General features: G+C 40.9%; 1 protein-coding gene across 5 annotated transcripts in view; it reads left to right on the top strand.

Moving 5' to 3' along the window:
- APBA1 (amyloid beta precursor protein binding family A member 1) overlaps window positions 1-27,533 on the top strand; it is an 89,048-nt gene that overhangs the window by 24,479 nt on the left and 37,036 nt on the right. For 4 of the 5 annotated variants that reach the window (XM_048049679.2, XM_066989132.1, XM_066989131.1 and 1 more), the window contains exon 2: window positions 25,644-26,848. In XM_048049679.2, the coding sequence (XP_047905636.1) occupies window positions 25,697-26,848 (1,152 nt within the window). In that variant the 5' untranslated portion in view covers window positions 25,644-25,696. Of the gene's footprint in view, window positions 1-16,600; window positions 17,062-25,643; window positions 26,849-27,533 lie in introns of those variants that run through there. The other variant, XM_048049678.2, reaches the window with a different exon arrangement.

The following is a 27,533-nucleotide window of genomic DNA, read 5'->3' as shown; positions in this document are numbered from 1 at the left end:
GATAGTCTGACAAGAAACTTCGGTTTAAGATGGAACACGAACTGGGTTAGGACACATTTTCTCTGTGAGCTGTGATTATGGCATGTTTCCTGCCTGTCTTCTGAATGCAGGTTCTGTGAGGCAATGTAACAGTACAGTGGGTGTTTGCAAATTAATAATGTCAAGGCCACAATTGAAGCTTGGAGTAATCGGTTTTGCAGGCTGATGTTGCTTTTGCTCAGTTTTCCTGGGTGTTGTCTCTAAGACCAGCTCTGCTGTTTCTTTTTGCTTACTGAATGATTTTACATTGGGGAAAATGTCCAAAATAATTCCCAAAGGAAATGAAGGAATTTGGAGGAGGTCTGCTTGGTGCAAAATACTGTCATATCTCTAACTAATTGAGAATAGAAATATAATTTGGTTCATGTCACAAATAGAACAGTACGCCTGAAAGAACACAAATGGAAATTGCTTATGCAGTAAGGAAGAGTGAACTGCATTACGCTGGGTACTATTTTGCGTGTATAATCTGCAAATCCATTCTGCTCAGATTCTTATCCTATGCGTCTCTCTGTAGAATTAGAGTGCTTCAACATAAATGAATGGGCAATGTAATTAGTTTATCTCAGCGTTTATCCGTGTTGAATTTCAATCCAAATTGTACCTTGGGACATCTTGCTGTCCAGTTTGGCCTAAAGCTTCTAGAGCTTGTAGAGGGAATAGTACAGATAAATTTATGAAAGTGTTTCAAATCGGAATTAGTTTTTTTACACAGTAGAAAAACAAGACAATAATAAGATAGATAAAATCAATACAGATAAAGTAAATGACTTCTGAAGGTGAGCAATCATGAATTATTCTGGTTCAAATACAACAGTTTTCCTTTTTTTTGTTTTTGGTTTTGGGTGGTTAGTGACTATACAGAAGTCATTTATATTGTCTGTGTTCTAGAAATAAAGTTTTAATCTGGAAGGATTTTCAGGATTGTTTTCTGTCATCTTTGAAAGGTCATGCATATCGGGGAAGGTCCCCCTCCATTTGAGAAAGGCAAATGTTGCACCCATCTTCAAAAGAGAAGGACTTCCGGCAACTGTAGTCTGTTTAGCCTTACTTTTGTCCCTGGAAAAAATCCTGGAGTGAGTCCTGTTGGAACCCCTTTCTGGGCATGTGTGGTAGAAGGCAGTGACTGGGAGCAGGTAGCATGGATTGACCAAGCGTGTGGATCATGCCTTATCCACCTTATTATTTTCTGGGACAAAATGACCATGGGAGAGCAGTGGGTGTTACTTACCTTTACTCTAACAATGTTCAGCCACTGTATGCTATAATTTTCTTTTATCCAGTTCTGACATTACAGTCTGGGAGGGAGGACAACCAGAAGGGTAAAAAACTGGTTGACAGTAAATGGGTCATGTGCTGCATGGAGGTCAATATCCAGAGGGATATCACAGAGCTGTGTCCTGGCACCTGTTGCATTTAACATCTCTTTCAGTGACTCACCTGGGAGAACAAAAGACTCCTAATTTGTGCAAATAACACTGTAGTAGGGAGACTGGTCAATTTGCTGGAGGGCAGGGCTGTCATTCAGAGGGACCTAATTGGGCAATAGAAACTGAACAGGTTGAAATTTTTTAAAAAAAGACAAAGGCTGATGCCAGCTCCTTGGATGGACGAATCCCTGGTAATGATACAGGACTGGACAGACGGGGCCAGGGAGCAGCTCTACAGAGATCATGAGCTACCCTGTGCCAGTAAGGTGGGTGGACCTTGGTTGGCAGCTGCACTCGCACATGGCTGCTCTTCTATTCCCCCTCCTCAACAGGATGGGGAAGAAATAAGGTGAAAAAGATTATGGGTCCAGATAAAGAAAAGGGAAATCATGTACCAATTATTGTCACAGGCAAAGCAGACTTGACTTGGGAATAATGAATGTTTTGCCATTTATAAAAATAGGGTGGAATGCTGAGAAACAAAGACAAAGCTAAACACCTTCCCCACAGCCCCTTCTCGGGCTCAACTTCACTCCTTCATTCCTGACTTCTGACTTCTCCTCTGGAGCAGCACAGGCAGAACGAGGAATCAGGGTTTGCTGTCAGTTCATAACACTTTGTCCCTGCTGCTCCATCCTCCTCACACGTCTCCCTCACCCTCTTCCGCCTCCTCCCCCTGAGTTGTGCAGGGGAATTGGGGCTGGGGGCTGCGGTCAGTCCCTAATGCTTTGCCTCCACCACTGCTCCTCTCTGCCCCTGCTCCGCGTGGGGTCCCTCCCACGGGATGCCGTCCTTCCCGAACTGAGCCTGCGGGGGCTGCCCACAGGCAGCAGCTCTTCAAGCACTGCTCCCACACGGCTCCGTACCACGGGGTCCATCCCCCAGGAGCAAACTGCTCCAGCACGGGTCCCCCACGGGCGGCAGCTCCCCCCAGACCCCCTGCTCCTGCGTGGGCTCCTCTCCACGGGCTGCAGCGTGGAGATCTGCTCCATGTAGGACCCATGGGCTGCAGGGGGACAGCCTGCTCCACCAGGGGCCTCTCCCTTCACAGGCCGCAGGGGAACTGCTGCTGCGTGCCTGGAGCACCTCCTGCCCTCCTGCTGCATTAACCTGGGGGTCTGCTGGGCTGGTTCTCACTGCTCACACCTCTCTCTCACAGCTGCTGTACAGCTTTTTGTTTACCCTTTCTTAAACGCATTTTCCCAGAGATGCCACCATCTTGGCAGCGTGGCCCAGCTGGGCCCTGTGGTGGGGCTGTTGGAGCTGACTGGAACCAGCTGTGCCCAGCATGGGGGAGCCCCGGCCTTTCCCTGCAGAGATCCCACCAAAACCTTGCAATGTAAACCCCATACAGCCAGTCACAGCCACTTTAGCCAGGCTTAAAACTGAATAAAACAACCCATTGTGCACCAAAATGTCAGCCAGTCATGGAACCACATGGTGTTGCTGCTCAAACTTAGTTAAAGTAGTGGTTGCTGCATCAAGAGATCACAGCTCTTGGAGGATCCACACCAAGGTGGTGACACCCCTGTCAGAATGCAGCCCATGGAGGAACAGAGGCCTGGAACAGAGAAAATGCGTTATAAGGAAGGAGCAGTGGAAGGAGAAATGCAGGCAGCAAGAAGCAGTAGAAAAAGTACACAGTATTAAACCCACCCTCCTACACTACCTGTTGCCTTACCGTAGGAATTGATGACTAGGCATAACATGCAGTGAAAACAAGGAAAGCTGGGAGTAAGAAGAGAGAAGAAGGGGTGTTGGACCAAATCTCAGCTTGAGCAGGGAAGAAGGATATTTCACAAACTGTCTAGTTGTTTATGTTGTTGGTTTTTTTTCCAGTTGGTAATCAGATATTTGTACTAATTGGATGTGGACATATAGAAATGAAGTAAAATTCCCTGTGTCAAGATGTTTTTTCCTGTGGCAGTGCCATACCTGTTGTGTGGTACAGCTGCTGAAAAGACAGCCTGTGATTAGTGGAAAACAAAATTTCATGTTGTGAAAATGTTGATTAGTTAAATGCTGGTCAGTTAAACGTAAGCTGTATGCAAATACACTGTGTTACTGTAGCATTTTTGCTAAATCTAACATAACTGCATTGATTAACAAAAGTTCGCAAGAACAGTACTACAATGTTAGTCAAAGTCCATTATCCAAGTGTCCTGTTTCTGGCCACGAACACTTAGGAAAAAGTGTAAAAACAATGAGTATGTTATGGTGTTTTCTCAACCTTACAGCATTCCAAGAATTTCCTCACTCAGAAATGAGGTACAGTCATCCTTACAAAATGAGAGAAAGGTGAAATGTGTAGAGGAATACCCTTCTACAGAAATTGGTGTGTTTTCACCAGTTCCTGATGTCTCAGATAATCCTGTGCATAAAAATTTGGTGTTTTAAGAACGGCTAGGCTTGAAACTTTTTTATTGCTTTCCCCAGAACCCCAAATTTGAAAGCTGTTGCGAAACCAACTTACTTCCTTACTAGACTTAGGCCTGTTAATCCTTTCACCAACAATGTCGTTCAGTTTAAAAAATGTTGATTTTTTTTTTTTTTTTTTTACTTCCAGGTTTTTTGGTTTTTATTTTGTTAAAATCAAGATCAGCTCTTTTAGACTTTTCTAGGAAACTAGAAAGCTTGTCCTAATTATCCTTGTAAACTGTTCCGGTACCTGTTCCAGTTTCTGTACCTGTTCATTGGTTCTGATTGAGATTCCAGCTGAGGTCTCAGTAAGATCTTGTGGTTTTGCTGCTTGTGAACTTGTTTGGTTTGCTGCCTGAATTCTGATCTTGATTCCTGGGAACTCTGAACAGAAGCAAATCTGGGCTTCACAGACTGAGACCTCTGTATTGAATATATGTAACTATTTTTCTTTGAATAATACATGAAGGAGCTCTCCAAAGATGCAAGTGTCCAATGAAGATGCATTTACAGGAATTAAAATTGATGCCTTGTTCTCAAGCAGTAAATCTTAAGATGCTCTAGACTAAAGGGCATTAGAAGTATCTTGAAATAAGCAAAAAACAAGAAATCTATATGATGAAATCAATGCAATTAGATAATTTGTTGATTTCAATGGTATCTTTACCTTGATTATCCTTGTATAAGCTTGTTTTTACATTTCATTATTTGTTTTTGAAGATTCTATATTTTTTCCTCTTCCCTGCCTAATGACCTTACATGAAGTCTAAATTTTGATCTTTAGGGTTTTCTTTTGTTCAACACTGAACAAGTACATAAAATTGTATAATGGAATGGCAAAACAACTCTTTTATTCAGAAAAGCAGTCTTTAAAATATTCCAGAAGTTAGAGCCAAGAAGGAGAAAGCAAGAAACTTTGACAACATTTTCCACGATGCTATATTTAAACTGTTCCATGTTAACAGTATTTCAGACTGAGGTCTTGGTGTTAAACTATCTATTCAGTCTTCCTAGAAAACCTTTGAAGTGTACACTGTCAAGGTACACTTAAAATTAGCCCAAACTAATCAGAATTTGTTTTTGGCAACGTTTATGTATTCATCTCATGTAGAGCCAGGTGCTTTGCAGGTTCATACCACATTGGTCCCTTAAATCAAAGGGAGGACTGCAAGAATGGATCCTTCTGTACATATACAGGACCTTTAAGATTTGCTTGTCTTGTAGCATGGGCCTTTAAGTCCACTTTCAGAAAAGATATAATCGGAGCTGGAGTTAGTCAGACTGAGGTTACTTCATCACAGAACTTGTTTCCAGCGTAGCATTCCAGAAATATGAATGATTAGCCTTGGCTTTGTAAGTTTTTTCTGTATAACATGGTTGTCTGTACACCACCCCATTCTGTAAGTTTTTCTCCTTCAGCCTGCTAGTGTGCCTGCAACTTTTGATCCTAACCAGTTAAAATATGTTTTCCATATCTCCGTGTGCATTCAGCTCTGGGGCTGTCTGCTGAGAAGCCAAACAGAGATGGCAACCTGTAGTTTGCACCTTGCATAGTTGAGTGCTATCCATGGACACAGTGCACAAAGTTTGCCTTGTGAAATAACAACTCATGTTTCAGGAAGTGAATTTAGTTCATGTTTGTATTGCTGCCTGTTATGGGTCTACTGAAGTCCAGTCCTTGGGATTACATAGCTGAGAAGATACGATTGATGTCTGTGATTACCATTTGGAAGGAAATATCTGATCCTTTTTTCCAGGAACAAACTCTTAAACTTGACTCGTCTACTTGGGATTAAAAAATAGATTGCTTAAAGGAGGTGAAATTAATCCCTTACAAAATTCAACAGATTCAATTTGGGCCATTGTTTGAATGCCAGGTTGTGTCTGTGAGACTACAGGTTTTTCAGTCTTATCTCTTGAAAACTCTGCAGGTATTTCTTAATGGGTTGTAGGATGGCATTGTTAACGCAAAACTTATGTTTGGAAGGTTTTTCAGCCTTCTCTCTGTTTTTGTCACCCCACTGTCAAGTTGAGTAGGATTAATAAAGCACCATTATTGAATCCTATCAGAAGAAGGATTTTATGTTTTCCTGCTGTTTTTTCAAGCAATTTTTAAAGGATAAAGTACTGAAATTTTAAATGTTTTAAAGGAGGTGACAAAGCTTGTGGGCATCCTTAGAGCCCTTGTTGAAGGCACTGACAGTTTTCCTTCCACAGTAGTTTCAAGATTAGATAGACAGCATATGCGGATTAAAAGGATCAGTCTGTGTCCTGGCCTGTGAACAGAATCTGGGTCTGCCCTGAGGTAGTGCTGTGAAACTGCTGAATTGCTCTCTGCCTTTAGAAGTGTTTCCCATAATATTTTAGGACATTTGCAAGGAATCTTCTGACCTCTTTGTGATGCGCATTTGCTGCAGCGAGGCTACAGCAAGTAGGACTTCCCAGGCAGTCCTGAACCCTGTAAACTGAAAAATTATGCAATTATGCTGAAAAATATAGCATCCATTTCAAACAAAAAAAAAAACAACATACCACTTCAGCTTGCTGCCAGCCACTTAGTACCTGGAAGACCTTACAATCTTACAACATGAAGAGCAACTCGGCTCACTCTACTTGTAACGTCTCTTCACTAAAACACTTGATTTTAAGTGCTGTCCAGTTTGATTTAAAGGAAATAAAATGTTCCTGTTCTTAACCTCTTGCATCTCTGTGGCAGTGCACAGAAAATTTGGTGATAAATTTTACAGTTAAATTCACAGCCTTTATTTATAGATATTTAAATCTCAGTCAGCTGCAGTCAGTAAGCCTGATTTAACTCGAAATGAAAAATTTATATGATATATAATTAATGTGCTTGAGATATGTTTGATTTAATTACCGCTGTTGCATTCATTTATGTACCAAGTAGACATTTCTCATAAATTCTCCAGATAATTATCTTCAGGAGATGTGTTGCAGGTTTACACTGTTTTTTTTTTTGATTTATAAATTGAATTCTTAAGTAGACTCGCTTTATTTTGGTCCCTGGTACAAAAATAAAATAGGTGAAGGAAATAGGGTGTGACTGTTACCAATGCTTATAGAAGTTGACTTCTTTTTTTTTTTTTTTTTTTTAATTTCTTCCTCCTCCCCACTGTATTTCATGTGGCTAGTTCTGTGTCTGTGATTTTAGGACTAGCTGACAGAAATTGTCTTTTTCATTTTCAGAATTCACTGCAAATATTCACTGATTAATTTTCACTGCAGTCTAGTAACCTGAGTTTTTTAGTGTCATGCTATTTGCCTGTTGTAGACAGACAGGGATACTGAAGGAGACGTTTTATGTGACTTGCCCACTGCCAAGAAGGGTTTAAATAGAAATCAAGAATTTCTGGATGCTAGCTGTGTTCTTGGAGCATCTCTTTCTGTCTCAGTACAAAATAATCAACATATTATAAGCTTGAAGCAGTGGCACAAGGTTTGCCATCAAAGTTGTTTAATCATTGCAACTGTTTAGTGCTTTGTTAAGTTCAGTGCAGGAAATTGAACCCTAACATTTTTTCAAAAACACTTTTCTAGTGGTGATTAGGAGAAAAAATTAACCATTTTGGTTAACACTATTTTTATGTAATAATTTTTTAACTGAGAAATGTTTTAGTCAACCTGTTTCGGGTTTAGTTTTGTAGGATTGCATCACTTGCATATCAGATGCATAGAGCAGGGAGTGTCTTGTCTGTGTCTGTCTTGGTGCTGTTTCATTGGAGCAAAATGTTTTGCTACACTCATGCCCAGATTTCCTGTTTCTGATGCTATACAGACAATTTAGGCTTTATGTAGTGTTATCAACAGGACTGCCTCAGTGTGAGTGGCATGGCAGCCTCAAATTCACCTATTATTACCATCTTGGAGTGGTTGGATTTGGTTGACATTGCTCAGTTACTAGCCATTCTGATCTCCTTCAGCTTCAGCTCTCTGCCTATTTCCGATTCATCATGATCAGGTTCTCATTGTATGTGCGTGCTGGTGGTTCACATGCCAGGGCAGCAAAGTTGTGTGTTTTCACACCTCTGCTGTGGGCTGTCACGTTTACTTACTGGGACCTTAGCTGTTGTGAAGCCTTGTGCTCCAGTTTGACTTCATACTCACAACTTCCTTTACATACAATCCATTTCTTCTTCTTACTGAAGTCTTTCTGTTTAATTAACTCGGATTTAAATGAGGACCTTGGTGAGAGATCTAGACCTGAATCTCTTGATTTTCTTGCCATAAAGAAGCCAAGATATGTTTGAATAAGCAAGGAAATCTTACTGCTATGAAATTGCATGTAGCCGATGTAGAAGTGTAGGGCTAGAAGCTCATTCCAGATATGAATCTAATTCATTCCTCTAGATATGAGTCAAGTTGGAACAGGCTGCCCAGGGAAGTGGTTGAGTCACCAACCCGGGAGGCCTTCAATGAATGTGTAGAGGTAGAACTTAGTAGCATGGTTTAGAGGCGGACTTGTCAGTACTAGGTTAAAGGTTGGACTAGATGTCTTAGAGGTCTTTTCCAGCCTGAATGACTCTGTGATTCTCTGTGATACTTACATCGTTCCAAATTAGATACTTTTCTGGGCTTTTCTTGGTCTCCGGCTAAGGAAAGAGAGATTCCAGAGCCTCCAAAATTATTCAGAATAAAAGAATCATTATCCTTTAAAGTTACAGGTGTGTGTTTCTTTTTTTGCTTGTTTGTTTGTGTTTGTTTTGTTTACCCTAAAGTATGATCTCAGTATTTCTAGTTGCCTTTTTAAACTGGTTGTGTTTTGTGTTGTGTTTTTTTTTTCTCTTTGTCTTCCAGGGGAATAAATAAAGTCATTTCCTTCAGCCTTTTCTCAAAGGTCTTATATTCCAAGCATCTTGTAATTATTTGTTTGCTGGTGCCTCTCCCAAGTCTAGTATCCTCATCCTGTCACTCACAGAATCCTGCTGTTCACACAAACCTAAACTTCATTGTTTTGTAATTGGGACACAAATATCTACCACATCTTATTTTTCAACAGTAATTCCTCTGTATTTAGCCAGAATAAAGTGTCCTTTCCTCATAGCCTTCTCAACTTTCTGAAGCAGCAAAGACCCTTGTATTCTTCTAGGATTAAAGTACTTAAATTGGGATGGACCTACAAGGATCAGATCCAACTGCGGTAACTGTATCTTGCGTAACTTTCTCACCCATTGCCTGAGTTAATGAATTCTTGTATTTACCATCCCAGGCTGTCTATTGGGTAGTCGAGATAACTAGTTAGGAAAAAAAAAAGTCTTGTCTGTAATTGCCTCAGAATTTGAGAATCTGTTTCACCTGTAGCATTTCCTTTATGGTCTTCTTCTCTGCCTTCCATCTTAAATTCAGTTCAGTCTTTGTTCTTGAATTTCAGAAAAAATGGACTACTTTCAAAATTCAGTGTAGGACTTTGTTTCTCTTAACTCCTTGCCATGGTTGTCCTTCGTGAACAATCTGTCTTCTGTATTACTGTTACGGTTAGTTGTCTCACAGAGCTTTCAGGATGGTGGATAGGTCATAGAACAGAACTTATCAGACGTTTTTCTATTTCGGGGATTTTGTGAGGACATCTTCATTGTTTAAGGAACTGTCTTGTGCTTTGTCTCAGTTTCTTCTATAATCCTTTAGGAACTGTTGCAAGTTCCAACTGCATCCTAGATACAAGTGCTAAGGCAAAGCTACTGTTGTCTTAATCTGTCTTTTCCCATGAGTTTCCTCAAAAAATAGTTTAATAACTTTTTGCTGTTGCTGAGGTAGTATTCTTCATCTGTGCATTTTTGGCCATCCTTCATTTGCCAGACAGGACCTCTCAGTTGAGAAAATTACAACCCTTCTGTTTGTGTAGCCGTGTGCTCGTTTCCAGCTGTGCATCTGCCCCTGCTTGGGTCTTCACACATGAGTGGGAGATTGAAGAGGGAGCCACCTGTGTCCCTGACGACTTTAGCAGTCTCACAGAAACTAGGCATTTCTGACCTGTTACAGCCGTATCTGGAAATGTCATTACAGCATGTGACTAGGTAGCATAGGGAAGGAGGGGCCCCAGAGGGGAGAGTGGAAAGGTAATTAAACTCTCTAAAGCCAATAGTCTTTTAATATTACGGAACAAAATGTTACAGGTTTGTCTGGAAGCCTGTACTCACTTGAAATCATTTATTTAGTATTTAAGCTTCCTGAATTGCTTTTGAAAGTCAGGCAGTAACATTCACATGTGCTTCTGGAAATGTCTGTGGTCTTCATCTGTATTTCAGAGCATGACTGCAAAGGAAATTGTGTTACCTTATGCTCTCAGCCTGTCCTCTGCAGACTGATCGTGCCGTCACTGCAGTTTCTCTACCAGTTTGAATTGCAGAGACCTGAGAACATCAGCCAAGAGACCCCTTGCAGACAGGATCATGTGCAGTCATACGCAGGGATCTGTCAATCTGCTTGGTGCAAGAGTTATTAGTGAGTTGCTCCAAGGTGTCCTATAAACCATATTTTACCAACTGAAGCTTTTTAGAAGAGGTGTTTGTTTCTGGTTTGGTTTCTTTGTTTGTTGGTTTGGTTTGTTAGTTTTTCTCTTGCTGAAATATTTTTCATTTAGTCATAGACTAATAACCTCTTCTTGTTTAGAGAAATGCAGCAGCATAGGACTGTTTAGGAATGCATTTTAAGGAGAAGCTAATTTCTTAATGCAAACTGGGTAATGCTTCTTTCCGAAAGTTAAATATACTGGTTTAACTTCAGCGTACCACATATTAGCATAATGACAAGTAAGTGTATTTTAGATAAGCAAACTGTAAGTTTGTTCTAGCTGCATGATGACATCCATGATTTGGAACACTGTACTGGTGGTTCTTTACACTGTTAAAAAAAAAAAAGTAAAGAACTGAAGTTCTGCTTTTAACTGAAGTTAGAACAGAAGTCATATATTACTTGGTTTAAATGAGACGTTGAGTAGTTCATCAGATTTGGACACCTATTTAGCATTTTGTACAATGTGATGTTCCTTAAAAGAAAAATTGAAGTAAAGTTACCATTTTGGACTTCTGTGGAATTCTATGCCTAGCTCCAAAGGACATCAAGAAAGTTTTACTTGGTAGTCATTATGTTTACTGTTAGCTTGACTGTACTTTTTAGTTTCTGTAGAAATCACAGTTTCATCAGTACCGGGGACAAAAAGGTATTCTCAATTATGCAGCTAGTTTAAAAATGAGAGAGCTCTCACATGAGAGAGCTTGGTGGTGGTGTGCCTGCTCCTGGTGTATTTCTCATGTTTGTGGCTGGGAGTAGCTCACAGTTAATTTAGTTAGGTTTGCAGGGGTGCGCGTTGAGAACAGCATGGCAGGGCATCACGAGATTCCTTTGCTGGTGGATGTTAGCAGTTTTGTGATGGAGGAGTTTGTCCCTCTGTTGCATCTTCACTCCACTAAATCCCTAGTTTGAAAGTTTGCAGTAAGAAAGGTCTGTTCCTCTCCAGAACCGCTTTCCCAGAGTCTGGATATGACATCATTTGATCCATTCCCAATCTCTGACCTATGGTGCCCTGCAGCTTTTCCTGCATGTGTTGGGATTTTTCTCTCATTTGATTAAATTAACCTTCCATGTCAAGCAGGTTGACGAGTGCCTTCCAAAGGTCTGTTACGTGCTTCTTGTCTTTTGTGTTGTCCATTTAGCTTTTAGCCTGATCTGAGGTTTATATATGTCTCTTCAGTTACCGTGGGTTTGACACACTGCTTATCTTCATTTTGGGGATGATAATCTGTTACAGTGTGTGGAGCGGTTGGAACTTAGATAGTTGAACAAAATTTGATGCTGAGCTTCACAATAGCTGAATGTTAGTAAGTCAAAGACTAAAAATTTAGTTTTTTTATGGAACATCTCATTTTCTTTGTAACTGGAGATAATTCTGAAAATACGACTTAGAAGGAAATAGGCCACAGGTTTTCGGAAGAATTTTTTTCAACAAATGTAATTTTATAAACAAGCTACATAAGGATGTTCTGCATTTGCAGTGGTAATTTCTAGATGTTAGCATCTACAAATACAAATTATAGACAAGTCTTAAGTTGGCTATTCCTACTCTGAATACAGTTTCATATGTTGCTCCATTTTTTCCTGCTAAAGGTTTACACATTTAACAGTCCCTCTTGTGATGCAGCTGAAATTATGATTCCAGTGGTTGCAAAACCAATCTGCAAACTTGATAAGAGGATTTTTGCCTGGGATGGGGATGCAGAAGCTACATCTTCAGCTTTTAGCTTATTTTTAGCCCTTTTTTTTATATTGCCACCAAGATCAAGTAACCTGGGGACTTGACCCGTGGACAGTCTTAGCTTGTTCATGTTGCCCAGTGATACTCTATCGTAATTTTGCTTGATAAGAATGAAGATTTACTTGCCCTGAAGAGCTATTTATATGGGTTTCTTAACACCACACATAGAAAAGAAAAAGTATTCACACAGTACTTGTAAAAAGTAAGTGCTGTTCAAAAAGAAGACATGCATCTTTGGCAAATTGTGCATAATATTAAAAGAAGATAGTGGCGTTAGTCCTAATCTGCTTCACAGGCAGGTCTTTCTACTTGTGCTTTTTCTGTTTGTTTCTTCAATATTTGGTCTATTTATATAGCTATTTGGGACAACTTGTGTGAAAACGTATTTTGCTTTCAAGCTTTCATCTAATGTTGAATGTTTCTCTCTGCTAAAGTGCAGTCTGTTTCTGATATCCTGTTCGATTATTTTGGTACAAAGTGGTAGGAATTTCAACTGAAATGAAATTGTAAACCCTTGGAGCCTATCCACATGCAAAAAGTACTTCTGTAAAAATAAGAGATATAGAAGGTGAAACTCACAGGAAAACATTTTTGTGCATAAAATGTTTGTGAAAGTCCTCCCATGTCCATCAGTGAAGAAGGCTGGTAAGTAAAAGAGGAAAGGGTTTTGAGGAGTTGTGAGTGATGTTGTTTAGCCTCATGGCAAGGCATCACAAATTGTTTCACTTTCTACCCGTCTAGTAATGCTCCATTGTTCTGGCTTAAGTTGTGTGTGGATATGAGAGTGATAGAGCAACTGGTGTGGTTGATTCTGGGGTGAATTTTGTTCTGCTGGTTATTACTACATTTCTGTTAGTCCTGTGGTTCCTTGAAGCAGTTTCTGTCCAGTAGTTCAAAGGTAAATTTATTTACAGAACTGCAGCATTGAGAGGTGTTAGATCAGACCCTTCTGGCAAAGTACAATGCCCTACTGAGAACTGTGGGTGTTTTTTTGAGAATTGAAGCAAAGTTGCTATGAAAGCCGTAATTTTGGGTTTGTACAAGTCGAAAAGTCATTAGACTGCGCTGCAGCCTCATCTTGCCAACAAGAATAGTCTTTCTAGGTATTGGTCCCTCAGTAGCAAGAGAATATGCTTGGGAACCAATAAACAAATAAATACATAGACAAACAGAGCTGGTCTAGAAATAAAAGACAAAAAGTTTTGGCCTGCATTAATGTAGGAGGACATGCAAAATGGTTTACTGGTCCGCTTGGTCCAAGAGTAATTCTGTGCATGTGGATACAGACTAGTGCATACCTCACAGGAAAAGCAGGGTAAGATGTCACTCAAAAGGATGTTTTGTTCTTCAATTAAATGGTGAAATTGCCTTCTTAACCGTAACTACACTGCTAGCATGGGTACTCTGTGCTCAGGTACCTTGGTGCATAAAAGAAGAGTCTTTTAAAAGCTTCTTCAATTGTGGTTACATGAAAGTTGCACTCTTAGTTAGAAAACACAGAATGCATACAGAGATACTGGAGGTGTAGAGTTTCACTTAACAATTCTGATCTAAAATAAGTCATTTTTACAAGTCATTTTCACAGGTCTTTTTTAAACTGAATTAGGCTATTGTGATGCTTTGATTTTATTTTTTTTTTGGTGCCACACCAGATAAATCTTAGCCAATATCTAATGATACCAGAAGACGAAATTCACAAAGTATATTTAGGAACAAAAAATGTAATTTCTAAATACACTTTAAAGAAGTTAAAAGCCAATTTTTCCTCTTTCTTCTGTGACTCCTTATTTTTTTTTAATAACTTACATGACTTTATTTTGATTCTTCATGGGTTTTTTTTGGAAACATTTTTTAAAGGGAAAAAGTGTCAGTTTATATGCAAAGAAAATGAAAGCAATGGCTTTAATAATAAGGAAATATCAGTGAATTTCATGTCTTGTTTATCTTTTCAAGAGTAAGGAGACCAAGCACTAATGTGGAGAGTAAAGCAACATTTAAATTAAAGAATCAAAAAGGATGCCACTGGCAAGGTTTTAAAACTGACTGCCAGATCTTCAGCTCTGGTACTTGTAACTGTTTGAATTGCAGAAGGCTTTGTTATGAAGCAGTTCTTGCCTTATTTCTTACTTTCTGTGTCACATGCCCTTCTTTTTTGCTGGCCCTTCACCCTCCCCTTTCAACTCTTAGTTCCTCCAGGCCCAGCTCCTGTGATGTTTCTTCCCAGGCTTATATTCACCTGTATGAAAGGTGTATGTATGTATACAGGTGTATGACATGTATGAAAGGTGTATGTATGTATACAGGTGTATGACATGCACAAACGAGAAATTTGCTGGTAAGGTCACTTCTGAAGTTCAGCTGCAACAAGTTAGTACAGTAAGGGACATCTAGATAGGACATCATGTAAGAATTCCTCCCCATAAGGCCAGTGCAAAACCAGAACAGGTTGCCCAGACAGGTGGAGGAATATCCCATCTGCAGAGGGTTTTGAATTTTGGCCAGAAAAAGTGATGGCAAACAGAGTCTGGTATGGGTGTTAGTTCCGCTTTTGGGCACAGAGGATCCATTACGCGATCTCCAGGTCTGCTCTGCAATGTGAACCGAAGCACGTGGTGGGTTCGGACCATCAGAGGCTGCCCTTCGAAAGTGTTCTTCAGAGTCAGAGTGAAACATGAATGTAGGCCCACCCTGAGAAACTCACAGTGACGAGCGTGGGTGCCAGTCTATGCATTCTTGCAAGCTGCAGATTTATTGATTTATCTGTTGCCCCTTCTCTCAATTCCCCTTTAACTTTACTGGTTACCATGGGCCTTTACAACATCTGCAGGCATAAAAGCTCTATTTGTCTAGTGATGCCCATGTAACCTAACAGCAGACGTCTGCCAGATTGATTGGAAACACAGAATCAAATTCCATAGTGAAGTGGTGATGTTAACATAATCCTGTAGCACCCACCCTACAGAGCTGTGGGAAATACCTAATTCTGTGTTACTTTCCTATTTTTTTTCTAATCCACTTCTATATTTAAAGTTAATTCAGTGGCATCCTACGTTCATTTTAAAAAGTTTTTTTTTTTTCCTTCAGAGGGGTCACGTCTTCAGTACTTGTTCTGACTTTAAGAAGTTAAAAACAAAAGGATGCCGAAGTACAGCAAAGAAAAGTGAAATTAGTGTGTGCATGTTTATAAGGTCACTCAGGCAAAGGTCTGGTATTTGAAGAGAGGTCCAAACTGTTCTGCATGATGCAGAGCAGAGACCAGACCAGCATGGTTTTTAATTTTAGTGAAATACCACTGGAGAACAGTGGCATTTAAGCCTGGATATCAGAAGAGAAAGACATCCTATTGTAGGAGGGATGATCCGTCCTTGAAAAGGAACAAAAAGATAACGCGGAATAACTTTAAATGCCCATTTTTCTAGAATGGAGCATTTAAGAGGCCTCTTATTTTTCTCTTTATAATAAAGAGCATAATAAAGCAAAATAACTAGGACTTCCATTTCCAGGAAAGAAAGGGTCATGAGCGTCCGTGCAATACATGGCCTTTGCTAGAGCTTCTAAGGATAAGTGAAAGGAGCCATTGACTCTCAGACTGTCTGTGAGCAAAATGGAGAAAAAGAGTTAATAGATGAATACCTAAATATTTTAATTACTTTAAGTATTGAAACATTTTAGACTCATATTGTTCCTCCTGTAATCTTACCCGTGTGAAATGTGTTTTACCTTACAGCTACCCTGTTTAGTTGCTGCTTTTCTCTGCTATAATTTCACTACCTGGATGTGTAATTATTTTTAAAAGATAAGGTTAATAATCCATAATAAAAATATTTTCAGTGGAATTTACTCTTCTACTAAAATCTAAGTGTTGCTGCATAAAAAGAGAAGACAAAGTAACCTACTTTTACAAAAATGTGGGTCATCTGAAGTTTGTTTTGAAATAATTTTTATTTGGAATGGGGACAAAAGCACTGGGGGAGGGAGAAAAAATGATTATGAAAGTAAGACAACCGGCACCCCACCTTGTGCTTAGAATATCCTTTATTCGTGTTCTTGTTTGCCATATGACTAACACTATATCCTTTTTTCCCCATAGTCTGCACGTATGGCTTGACTTGACTTGTCTGCATGGAAATAGGGGGGTAAGAAGCGTATGTTTGGGTGATTCCCCTCATTATGCTTTGTTTTATTCTGAACTCTGCGGTATGCGGTTTGGTTCTGGTAAGCTTGTTTTCCTAGCGGGTGGAGACTGGCAAAAGCTTTGTGTTTCTGATGCAACGCATCTGGTTTTGATTTTCTTGATCTGGCAGCGCCGTGTGATCTGGGTAACTCGATTAGCACCGCGTACGTGTATGTTTTTCGCATCCTGATGGGACCCTGCAGCTGCAGGCAGGCTCTGCCCTCCCTCCCGCCCGCCCCCCACCGCCCTTGCCCAGGCCGAGCCTTTGAGCGAGCTGCAGCCGCAGGAGACGTGGAGAAATGCCGGCCTTCATTAGGGGCTAATTGTGTCTGAGGAACAGATTTTGCGTGTCGCTGTTTCGTAGCGCTACCGGGAGCGTGCTGGTGCTGAAAGCAGGTCTCGGTCAAGGTCTCAGGTCAGGGCAAGGAGAGCGGTGTTGGTACCCGCCCCGTGTGCATGAACGGCTGCCCCTTCTCATCAGCTCTGGGCAGGAGCACGGGGCTGCCCTGCTTCCTCGGCCACCGGGGATGCGGAAATGGTTAAAACATCAGGCTACGAGAAGGAGAAATGCTTGGCATGGCTAGCCTCCTGAAAATCCGGTGTGTGGTACCTCGGGGCGCATCCGCGCCGGTGCTTCCTGCCAGGAAGGCCGTGACAGCGGCAGGGCTGCTTGTGGGGTGTCCAGCTTGGCCATCCCTCTCTGGCCACTCGGCGCTACGCTGGGGGAGCAGGTGCGTGACATCCTTCCACCTGGTTTTGGCGAGGGTGACGGGGCTGCCTTTACGGCATAGCTCCGGAACACGGTTGAGACTCTGTGAGAAAAAGAAAGCGGCAGAATAGGCTCCCTCGAGCCTTTGGAGCTGGTCTCTGCAGATACGTGGGTTTTATTTGTGTGTGTGTGTGTTTTTTGGTGGTTTGGTTTGGTTGTGTTTTTTGTTGTTGTTTTGTTTTTTTTTTTTCTTCTTGGTCTTTTTTTTGACTTGGTTTGGTTTGGGTTGTTCTTTGTTTCGTTTTATCGTGGAGTAAATCAGCAGCTTGTCCTTGAAACAGAAGAAATAAAAGGATCTGCAGGTGCTGTTGGAATGTGATGGGTGGAGATTAGAGTGGGCTCGCTCTGAGGGTTAAAATGGTAACAGAAAATACAGTAGAAGAGAAAGTTGTCTGTGTAGGGGGGATAAAAAAAGTTAATTTTAATCTGCTGTAACCTACATTATGCATTCCTGCTTCCTCCTCCTTTGCATCTGTTTTTTTCTCCATAGTATTTGTTTCTTGTGTTGTTTTTTTTTTTCCTGAAAAAAAGTTACATAGATACAAGCTCTAACTGTCCAATGTAGCATTTAATTCCGTGAATATTGCAGCTGAAAATCACTAAGATCTTTTTTTCTCTCTTTCTCTCTCTTTTTTTTTTTTTGAGGAAAGAAAGTAAATTTGGTTTTGTTTTTTGGCTGTGACTATAGCTTTAAATGAAATCTGTTTGTTAGTGGGATTTCACATTTTCTCCACAAGGTTTTGGAAGCGTGCAGCTCCAGCTCCTACATGATCTTTCTTACCTAATTTTTGGTGAGTGGAAGCAGATACAGGCTCTGTCACTTGCTGTCACACTAAAAGAAGAGACAAACCGTCTAATACTTAAAAACTGCATCTTAACAACACAATCCAAACATACATCAAGTCCATGAAAAGGAGCCTAGGGTATGAAAGCTAGAAAGTGTTAACTCAGTTGTTTGGAAGGCTGAGATTGGGAAGGAAAAGAGCTGATATACCCACCATAATCAAATAATTGGGAATTTTATAGGTACCACATCTCCCCGTCTTCCTTACTCTTCCCCAGTCTGAACATCTCTGCATCTCACGTACTGCACTTTTCAAGCCTTTCTAGAAAAAGTCTTAGCCAAAAAAGTGTGGGCTTAAGTGTAGGTCTAATTGAAATAAAAGTCGAAAAAAAGAGTTGATGTTTTTTAGTTTTTTTGTTTTGGGGGGATGAAAGAGAGGGCAGGGGGCTGTAAGATGTGGTGCTTTCAATAGCTCAGTGTTACAGTTTCCAGGCAGTGGTACATTTTTAACTCCCTGTACCCCCAGGAAAGGTAAAGCAAGTTCTGTACCCCACCTGTCCCACTGGCTTTTCCAGCCTGTCTCAGATACAGCTCCTTTGGCACTCGTGAAGTAAAATGAGAAATTAAGGAAGAATCAGGTCTCTTATTTGCTGTCTGAGCCCTGCTTGCTTTCCATGAGGGTGTATCCTTACCTGGAAGCCCTCAGGTAGTTATGAGCACCTGAGAACAAATCCTTTTACGGATCAAATGAGACTGAATGTAGGAAGTTACTGGGGTTTGAGCACAACTGCTGTACCTGTTCAGTGAGTTGATCTTGTACATTTAGATTTGGGAAGACAGAAGATGTTGCTCTGTTGTCTTGGTAACTGCTAGATTTGTCACAGATGCCTTTAAGAAATAGAAAGGGTATTGCTTAGCTGTCCTAGGGGCTTTTTACCCCTCTGTATGTGCACTATTCTATTACTCTAGCCTTTTTATTTTTTAAGGTATTCCTGGAAACAGTATTTGTCAAGACATTTCTGTCTGCTGAAGGACACCAGTTCGACTGAGCTGCTAACCGGTGGACTTCCCTCTCTGTTGTTTCACTTGGTTTTCATGGATGCTGAATATTTGCTCAGGAGCCTTCTCTCACATTCTACCAGGTCCTTCTTTTGCTGAAATAATCTCAACACCGTCCAAATGTTTCTGTGTACCTGACACAACCCGTGGCTTGTTCACATTAAAGAATTCAAAAATGCAACGTGTAACTCACTTTAAAACTTTGCTTTCCATAACAAAATTGATGAAACTGATTTTCCTCTCATAGTATCATTTCAAGGATTAAATCTGAAAGACTAAATGACTCGAAATTTTTCATAGGTGCAGAGAGTTTTGAATGTTGATTCTTCTCTGGTACATTTTCTGTCTCAATTGCATCAAAGAGTAGTTGCTGCATGGCAGCTATTTGTGTCAAGACTGTAACACTAACCAAGAATACAGCTGAGTAAGATTGTCTCGACCAGAAAGGTAGGATTAAGTCTTTATTTGTGGGCAGGGGAGGAATATCCAAGGATTTATTGAACATTCTAGCTTACTCTCTGTGAGCGAAGACTGGGGTATTGTTACTCACCATGAGGATAGTCATGCCCTGCAGTTTACCACATCATATTTATGAGCTCTGTTCACAGTTGTTTGTTGTTACACTATTAATGGTACCTAAAAGGAGATGGAAAGTTTATTGGGCTTGTTGTGTCAACTTTATTATCTGTTTTTATTTCATTTTGTAGCATAGATCTTATCCCCTATTGTTTAGAGAAAAATATGTGTTTTCATTGCTTACAAAAGTGTCGCTAGTGTGAAGATAATGTCATTTGCATTCAGAATGGATCACTGGAGTGTCACTGTTTCCCACTGTACCCTTTCTTTTTTTACACAGAGGAGGAAACATTGTAGATTACAGGTAATTATATGCCCAGATTCAGTAAAGATTCATTTTTAATAACTGTACCTCTAACAGAGACTGAAATTAGTCTCACGTTGTAATACTGATCTTAGATGTTGTGCTTTGACATTGCTTATCTACTGTTTTAATTTCTCTTTCTCACTTGGAAATTGATTTAATTAATAATTTAGATTATCCAGTTGCAAATTAAAGATGCAATCCATAATACATCCAGAAATAAGAACAACAATAACCTGTCAGAAAATCCATGTTTCCTTAGCTTTGCTTTTAGAATAGCACTTTTATTTATGTTGCTTTGTCATTCTGGTTGGTGAGAGCAATCAGATTTATCCCTTAACCAATTTCAAACTGGGATTTATGATTGATAATTCTTTTTTAAGCATCTTTGGTCTAGTGAGTATAATTGTTGTACCTCACTGCACAGGTTGCATGTGGGTCCTTGTCAAGATTTTTCTCTACTGCTTTTGGCTTCTCTCTTCTATTTGGGCCATAGTACCAGGTATCGTTTCTCTGGCAGCATCTGGATGGCTTCAGATACTCCCAGAGTCCTTTGTGTCTGTTTCTTCAGGACTTCAGTGACAAATGTGATGGGAAGGATCTGCTTTTTATTGCGATCAGACTTCTGCAGTGCCCTAAGGCTTTATCGGCCCTGTGCTCAAGAGACCTCTGTCTCTTTGTTCTTGCTTATAGGAAGTTGGTCTGTTGGCACCAAAGGTTCCTGACTATTGTTCCTTGCTCAAGTTTAAAGCTTAGTTTTGAGTAAGATGGGGATTGCAAGAACATGGATGGCATGGTCGCAGTACTCTGTTATGTGTTATCCAGGGAATAATGACATTTCCGGACTCTACAAGGCAGCTGTGTGACTTGCTCAGGTTCTTTAGTTATGATGTCAATTCAAATTAAAAGAGATATTTAGGATCTGTTGTAAACAATTTTTAGATTGAAAGCAGAAATTTAAATTTATTCCCTGTAATCAAGGGCTAGCCTGAGATGACATGGTTTAGAAAGTCTACTTCTGATGCACATTCATCCTTCCCACCACAGAATTTTGTTCCCTGGATAGAGCCAAAGTGGAATTAGAAACAGTGGGAAACTGAAATCTGACATATGATTTGCTTTTGAGTCAATTAATGTGCATACGGCAGCTTAATCCAATTTACTTCCATCCCAGTGTGGCTGGAATACTGATCGTTCCACGTGGATTTCTTATGTTAAGGGCATTTATTGTGTTAAATATGGGGAAACTTATAGTTACTTAAATCTACATAATACTTGTAATTATGCCTTCCCAAGAATTTGGGGGTTTTACTTATTTTTCTGCCACAGAATTAAACCTCTCGACATTCCTATTCAAGCAGCTCAGTGTTCCTTTGGCCATAAATTCATGGTTTTGCCTTTTTTTTCCTCCATTATGCCTGAAGTTCAGCTTCTTTTGTGCTTTCAGCTGTGGGCAAACCTGAAGCCAGGAAGCCGCCGAGTCTTGTACCACAGCGGCTAACTCCAGTTCTCTGTTAGGCACCGCATTTGTGGGCATACCACACCGATGCTGTAAGCACGGGCTGGTGTACAGCTCTCTCCTAATAAGAGTGTTGCCTTACTTTTTGTTAGAAATTTGCATACTCTTTTAGGCTAGTTGTGATCAGAAGAAACTTCTGCAGTTAGGATGTAGCTCCTCTTGAAATTTACATACCTTGTTCTAATTAGTAAACATGTCAAGAAGGAGAAAATGCTGTATTCAGCCTCTCCACACCTAGTAAGAACAAGTTACCTGTTTATTTGTTGGCTTAGACTAAGGCATATTTACATGCACGTGTAGTGTAAGTGCCTCTGCATATGGATAATAAATGCACCTGCAGTTTTTAATTTTGTTTAGTTCAGTGAAATAGTTGATGTTTGGAGGCGGGTGTTTTTTAGTGCCTTTTCTTGAGCTGGAGATATCCTTTCTTAATCCCCTAAACATTTTTGCAGAAAAGGAGCTTGGAAGTCATGAACAACTGATGCAGTCCTAGGAATAGCTGACTTGAGAAACCTGGAATACAAAATAGGTTAAATAACATAACTTTGGATTATTTTGCTTAATTTATGAGTACTTTATGAGTACTGTGGTGAAAACATTTTTGATTTGGGATTGTGACTAACTGAAGACGACTCTCTTCTTATATTTTTTTCTCACCAAAGTTACCCCTGCCGAGAAACATGCACATGCTACCAAATAGTACAGTTCTTAGGGCTCTGAAGGAATCACGCTGTATTTAAAAATGTTATTTGACCTTCTTTTGAACCATTGTATGTTCTTGCAAGTATTTTTTTTTTTTTAACTGACTACTAAATTTTATTTTCTCTTTCCTTCTCCAAATAATCTGCAGTGTTTGTGATTTTGCTTTCCAAGGTATCTTTTCTTTTCTTTTTTTTTTTGTTGCTGTAGCTCTCACCTTGTATATCATTTTGAATACCAAACTCTGCAGAAACCTTTAAAAAACTGCTTACATGGAATTAGGGTTGATGACTAGAAGACAAAAGGCTTTTCTGTTGAACACCAAGTACTGCAAGTTTTAAACTGGGCTCTTTCTGAGTTCATAAGCAGGCCTTAGAAATGGAAGCATCCAAGATTATGATGAATGAAATTGGAACTGAAAAGCTTCCCAGCAAATATTCAAGTCATATTATAGTGATAAAACTAATGTGATTAACTTGTTTAGAACATTGCAGTGTTATTGCAAGGATTCCATGAGGGCTTGTAGAAAATGTTGTGCGCTGGGTAGGTTTTCATGTGTGGTGTTCCTGCTTTACAGTTGCAATACGGTGAGTGTTGTGGGGTACTACAGTTGTCCATCCTTGTCAGTATGAGACTGTGCGTGTATTCGTGTGCCTGCCGTGTGGTGTTAATGGCACTTTCCAGGTGCTGCCTTCACTGACTGGCATTAAACATACATTTCACAGCTTCTTCTGTTTGGAGCTGTTCTGGGTGTGCTTGCTCAGCACGCGGCAGGGAAAGCAGTCAGGTTTCCCAGACAGGTTTCAGTTCAGAAAAGAGAGAGTCGTCTGTTACAGGAGAGGTGGGGAGTTCTCTCTAAGGAGGCATTGCTTGTGCTATTCAATCCTCAGCCATTTCATACCAAAGAGTCCCTTAAAAATTGAAAAGGTGGCATATGTTTCCTAAAAGAACGTACAGGATTTTTTAGAAGTAGCTTTTATCCACGTCTTTTCTAGGTACCCGTACCATACAAGTGGAACATTGGCGCATTGCTGAGTCTGGCAAAACATGGGCTCTTTGTGCAGTTCCTCGGGGAGCGTGCCAAGACAACTTGTACTCAGAGCCTGTGGCCCTTGCAGATTCAGCCTGAGGTTTCTCTGCTTCAGGTGTGACTTGGAGGTGTGGGTAAATACACCCAAAGAGTAGCAGATTTTTGCTTGCAAGCTCAGCTGGCACACTAACTTTTCTCTTTTGGAAGCGGTGTGAAATGAGAGGAAATGGTCAGGGCTCTCACACTTGAAAAGATCAATTAAAAGGCGTGGGCACAAAGGTCCCTCGCAGTGACAGTGGCCGGGAGCTGAGCCTGGGCTGCATGCCCGGGTGGTGGCAGGGCAGGGCCTGGCCCCACTACACAGCAGACACCCACGCACCGGAGGGGGCCGCATGCAGGAGAAAGCAAGTGATTATACATCTGGATGTGGGAAACGAGTAATAAGCCAAGTTGGAAGCTCTCACATTTTCACCTTTTCTTACCGCATGCTTTCCTGAGCGTTAATGTCGTGGTCTTGCTCCCTGTCGATAGTATGCCCTTGGGTAGTATCTTAAGTACTTCATTTTCAGCATAAAGTAGCAGAGAGAAATCCTCAGACTTAAGCTGTTTCTTACTGTTGCTTGAAACATATGTGGAGAGGGTGTTTTTGTTTTGTTTTTCTTCTTTTTTACAGGCAGAAGCTAGCTTAACCTTCAGCAAACAGCTGGTTGTTCTAGTAATCAGCCTCTGATTTCTCTGTTTTAAAGACAGGCTCATCCATCAAGTCCTGAGTGCAGAGCTAGGAGTGCTTAGAGAGCACTTTCCCATGTATGTGTGATTACTGAAGCACAGCTGCTGTTCTGGGTAATTAATGTGAGAGTATGATGTATTTCAGATGGGTGCTGCGTCTCTATTTCCAAGGTCAGATGACCTTTTTTTGCTTATATTCTCTTCTGTCTATGGCATTTTATTTAGGATATTGATTTTGGTTGCTTGCTGGAGATACAGTGCTCTTGGAAGGCTGGTGAGAAAAACTGTGTCTGCATGAGGAAAATGCTACTAAGAGTAAAAACAACAAAAAAAAACATTTTTAATAGTCTTCAGTTGCCACATGTGAAAAGGGATATAGTTATTCACCGCCTTAATACATGGTTCTTCAAATTACTGTTTTAAAGACTGATTATTAAATAGTCAAATGGAGGTACTTGACTTAGATGCTTACTTTTCTTCGAAGGCTGTTGGGTCTTAGGTGAGCTGGGGCATTTATTCAGATGCCCAGTTCTATATGTAAACTCTATTGAAATAAAAATACATTTGTAAATGATAATTTGTTATTTGGAAAGTTAAAAAGTGAAATTTAAATGAAATTATTTGACTGGAGTTGTAGGCAGTTTTCATGCAGTTGAGTCTTACCATCTTTTCTAACTTAACATCGTTTGGTCAAAGATGTGCCAGGATACGTGTGGTAAAAATTTTAGAAAGCTGGTCGTCATCCTGTGTTTGTGTGTGGCTTCATTTCGTTCAGCTAGTGCTGCCCTTTCGCTGTGAATGACACTTAGGTGCAGGCCGGGGGCTGCTTTGAGTGTGACAGATTTAATGCAGAAATTTTCAGCAATCCTCCATTTCAGCCTAATTCTGTTTCCATGCAAGTTGTTGAAGAGTTTCTAACTGACTTCAGGGAACATTGTTTGGGATGGGCTTTTCAAAGGGCTGTTACGCATTAACATCTTTACTCTTCCCTTTGTGGGCTTAAAATTGAAAGCTCTGCAGTGCTGTTTTTCTTGTTGCCTAAAATAGTATATTTTTTGTCATATGCTGGGGGGAGGAGAGTGTTTGGTTGGTTAGTTTTGGCATACACCTGTCCATTCTTTCCAGATTTCTTGCAAGTCTTAGCTGGAAAAGACCTTACCTTGTCATGGAAATCTTCTTACTTGCATACCTTCTTTAGGTGGAAAAGACAAACTATCTTTGTTGGATCTAGCTGTCGTATGTTTCCCTAGGGAGATGAAACAGCTTACTTCTGATGCACCCTGGGAACCCCTATTTATCTCTGCTGATTTTAAAAGTGCATAGGGTGACTGCCTCAGCTGAAGAGACTGTGTTGAGGGAGTGTAGTATTCATAGGACCGTGTATCTTAGCAATTGCAGACTGCAGTGTTGGAACTGTCTGTCATTTTACATTACGACATCCTTCCTTTGTGCTGGGTTAGTGAGGTGTGGGGAGAGTGGTGGAATATTTCTGTTATACCTCTCCAATGTTTGAGCCTATGGCAAAGTTAATTTTTCTAATGCATACCCGCAAGCGTCACCGAAATGCTGCAGCTGTCCATAGGAGTACATCCAAGGAGCTGCTCGGAAATGATTTTTCCACAAAGAATTCATCGATAAAAGTGAGAAATGCTGTCCCCAGGGGATTCATGGTTGGTGCTGTTGAAGGTCATTTGCACAGGTCATACTGCTGTCCTCTGACTTCAGAGCTGATGAAGTCAAAAGTTTGCTGGGGAAGGAAGGGTGCATTTTGTTGCTTCTGTTTATTGACTCCGCTTTTTCTAAGAGTAACTTCAGAGTTTTTTTTATTATTTATTTATTTCCAGGTGTGATTGACAAAATGTCAACAGAGTAAGTGACCTACCCACCAGAACTTGCCATGAACCATTTGGTTGGACCGCCTGATGGGGAGGTAAGCGAAGAGCCAGCAAATGGGGCAGTGAACGAGTCGGTGGAGGCTGACCTGGAGCATGCGGAGGTGGAAGAGGAACAGCGGTATGCAAGTCACTACCCAAGGCGTACAAACAGCAGCCAAGGGGGCCTGTCTGGGCAGGAGGAGGAAGGGATGTTAGCTCGGTCAGCCAGCACTGAGAGTGGTTTCCACAATCACACAGATACCGCAGAAGGGGATGTCATAGCCACGGTGGAGGACAGCTACGACACGGAGAGAGTTCAGGAAAATGAGGATGAGAACGCCTATGCAGTGCAGTACAGGCCTGAGTCTGAGGAGTACACGGAGAATGCCGAGGCTGAGCATGGCGAGGCCGTTCATAACCGAACACTGCCCAACCACCTACATTTCCATTCCATCGAACACGAGGAAGCCATGAACGCAGCCTACTCAGGTTACGTCTACACACATCGTCTCTTCCACCGAGGTGAGGATGAGCAGTATGCCGAGCCTTACGCTGACTATGGACTGCAGGAGCACGTGTATGAGGAGATTGGAGATACACCAGACCTGGATGCTAGGGAGGGGATCCAGCTGTATGAGCGGGAGAGGGAGGAAGCTGACAATTACCGCAAGGAGGCACTCGGTGCCCGCCTTCACCATTATGATGAGCGGTCTGATGGGGAGTCTGACAGCCCAGAAAAGGAGGCAGAGTTTGCGCCCTACCCAAGAATGGATAGTTACGAACAAGAGGAGGACATTGATCAGATTGTGGCGGAGGTGAAGCAAAGCATGAGCTCCCAGAGCCTGGACAAGGCAGCTGAAGACATGCCAGAAGCTGAGCAGAGTTTGGAGCAGGCTCATACTCTTGCCGGTGGGGGGCATGAAAGCAATGGCCAGCTTCCACCTGGTTCTCGCGTTACGTCCGGCTCAGGAGAAACTGTGCAGAGGTACAGCAAGGAAAAGAGAGATGCAATTTCACTGGCCATCAAGGATATTAAAGAGGCTATTGAGGAAGTGAAGACAAGGACCATCCGTTCTCCTTATACCCCTGATGAACCTAAGGAGCCGATCTGGGTGATGCGGCAGGACATCAGCCCAACCAGGGACTCTGACGACCAGAGGCCACTAGATGGAGATGTGAGTATACAAAGCTTCCAGCTCTCTGTTATGTATGTCCTGTTCCTTTAATTGTGACATACATTGGGTGGATTTTGTTTTTGTTCTGTGACTCATTCTTCTTAAATTATGTAGTGCTTTGCCTATTTTAAATTTGTACTCTAGAGGGCACAGAAGAGATAAACATGTACATCATCAGTGGACCAAAATCTTCCTTTGAAGCACTGACTGTTAACCTGTACAAGAGTTTGACACGCAAAACTCTTCACTTTTTTTTTTTTTCTGAAACAAATCCCATGGGATACTTAGAGTAGCTACTGAACAGAACACTTTGTCTTACATAACATAGCCGTACGTGTTTCTGTTAATTCTAGGTTTTTATATCTCAGTTTTTGTGACATAGCAATGCTTATGATTCCATCAGAAATCTGTTAATATTATTTATAGTGGTATCACATATCCAGATTCAGATTCCAGAAAACCTGCGTGGGCTTTGTCCACCTCCACGGTCTAGAAATGTGCTATGAAATTCAATATATTATCATTGTAAAACTTATTTGATCTCCAGCAGTATAAGTACTGAAAACTCTTGTTCGGGTTTACAGCATTAGCATTTCTCAAATTCTGTACTTTTGGCATGAGACTTAACTTGGATCAGAATCAGTTCACAGTTTGTGGTTCCAGATGTCTATATGATAATCTTTCC

This window comes from Anser cygnoides, chromosome Z (genome assembly GCF_040182565.1).
Source record: "Anser cygnoides isolate HZ-2024a breed goose chromosome Z, Taihu_goose_T2T_genome, whole genome shotgun sequence".
Taxonomy (NCBI): Eukaryota; Metazoa; Chordata; class Aves; order Anseriformes; family Anatidae; genus Anser; species Anser cygnoides.
Note: the sequence above shows the minus strand (reverse complement) of the source record. Positions and strands in the feature narration are given on the sequence as shown.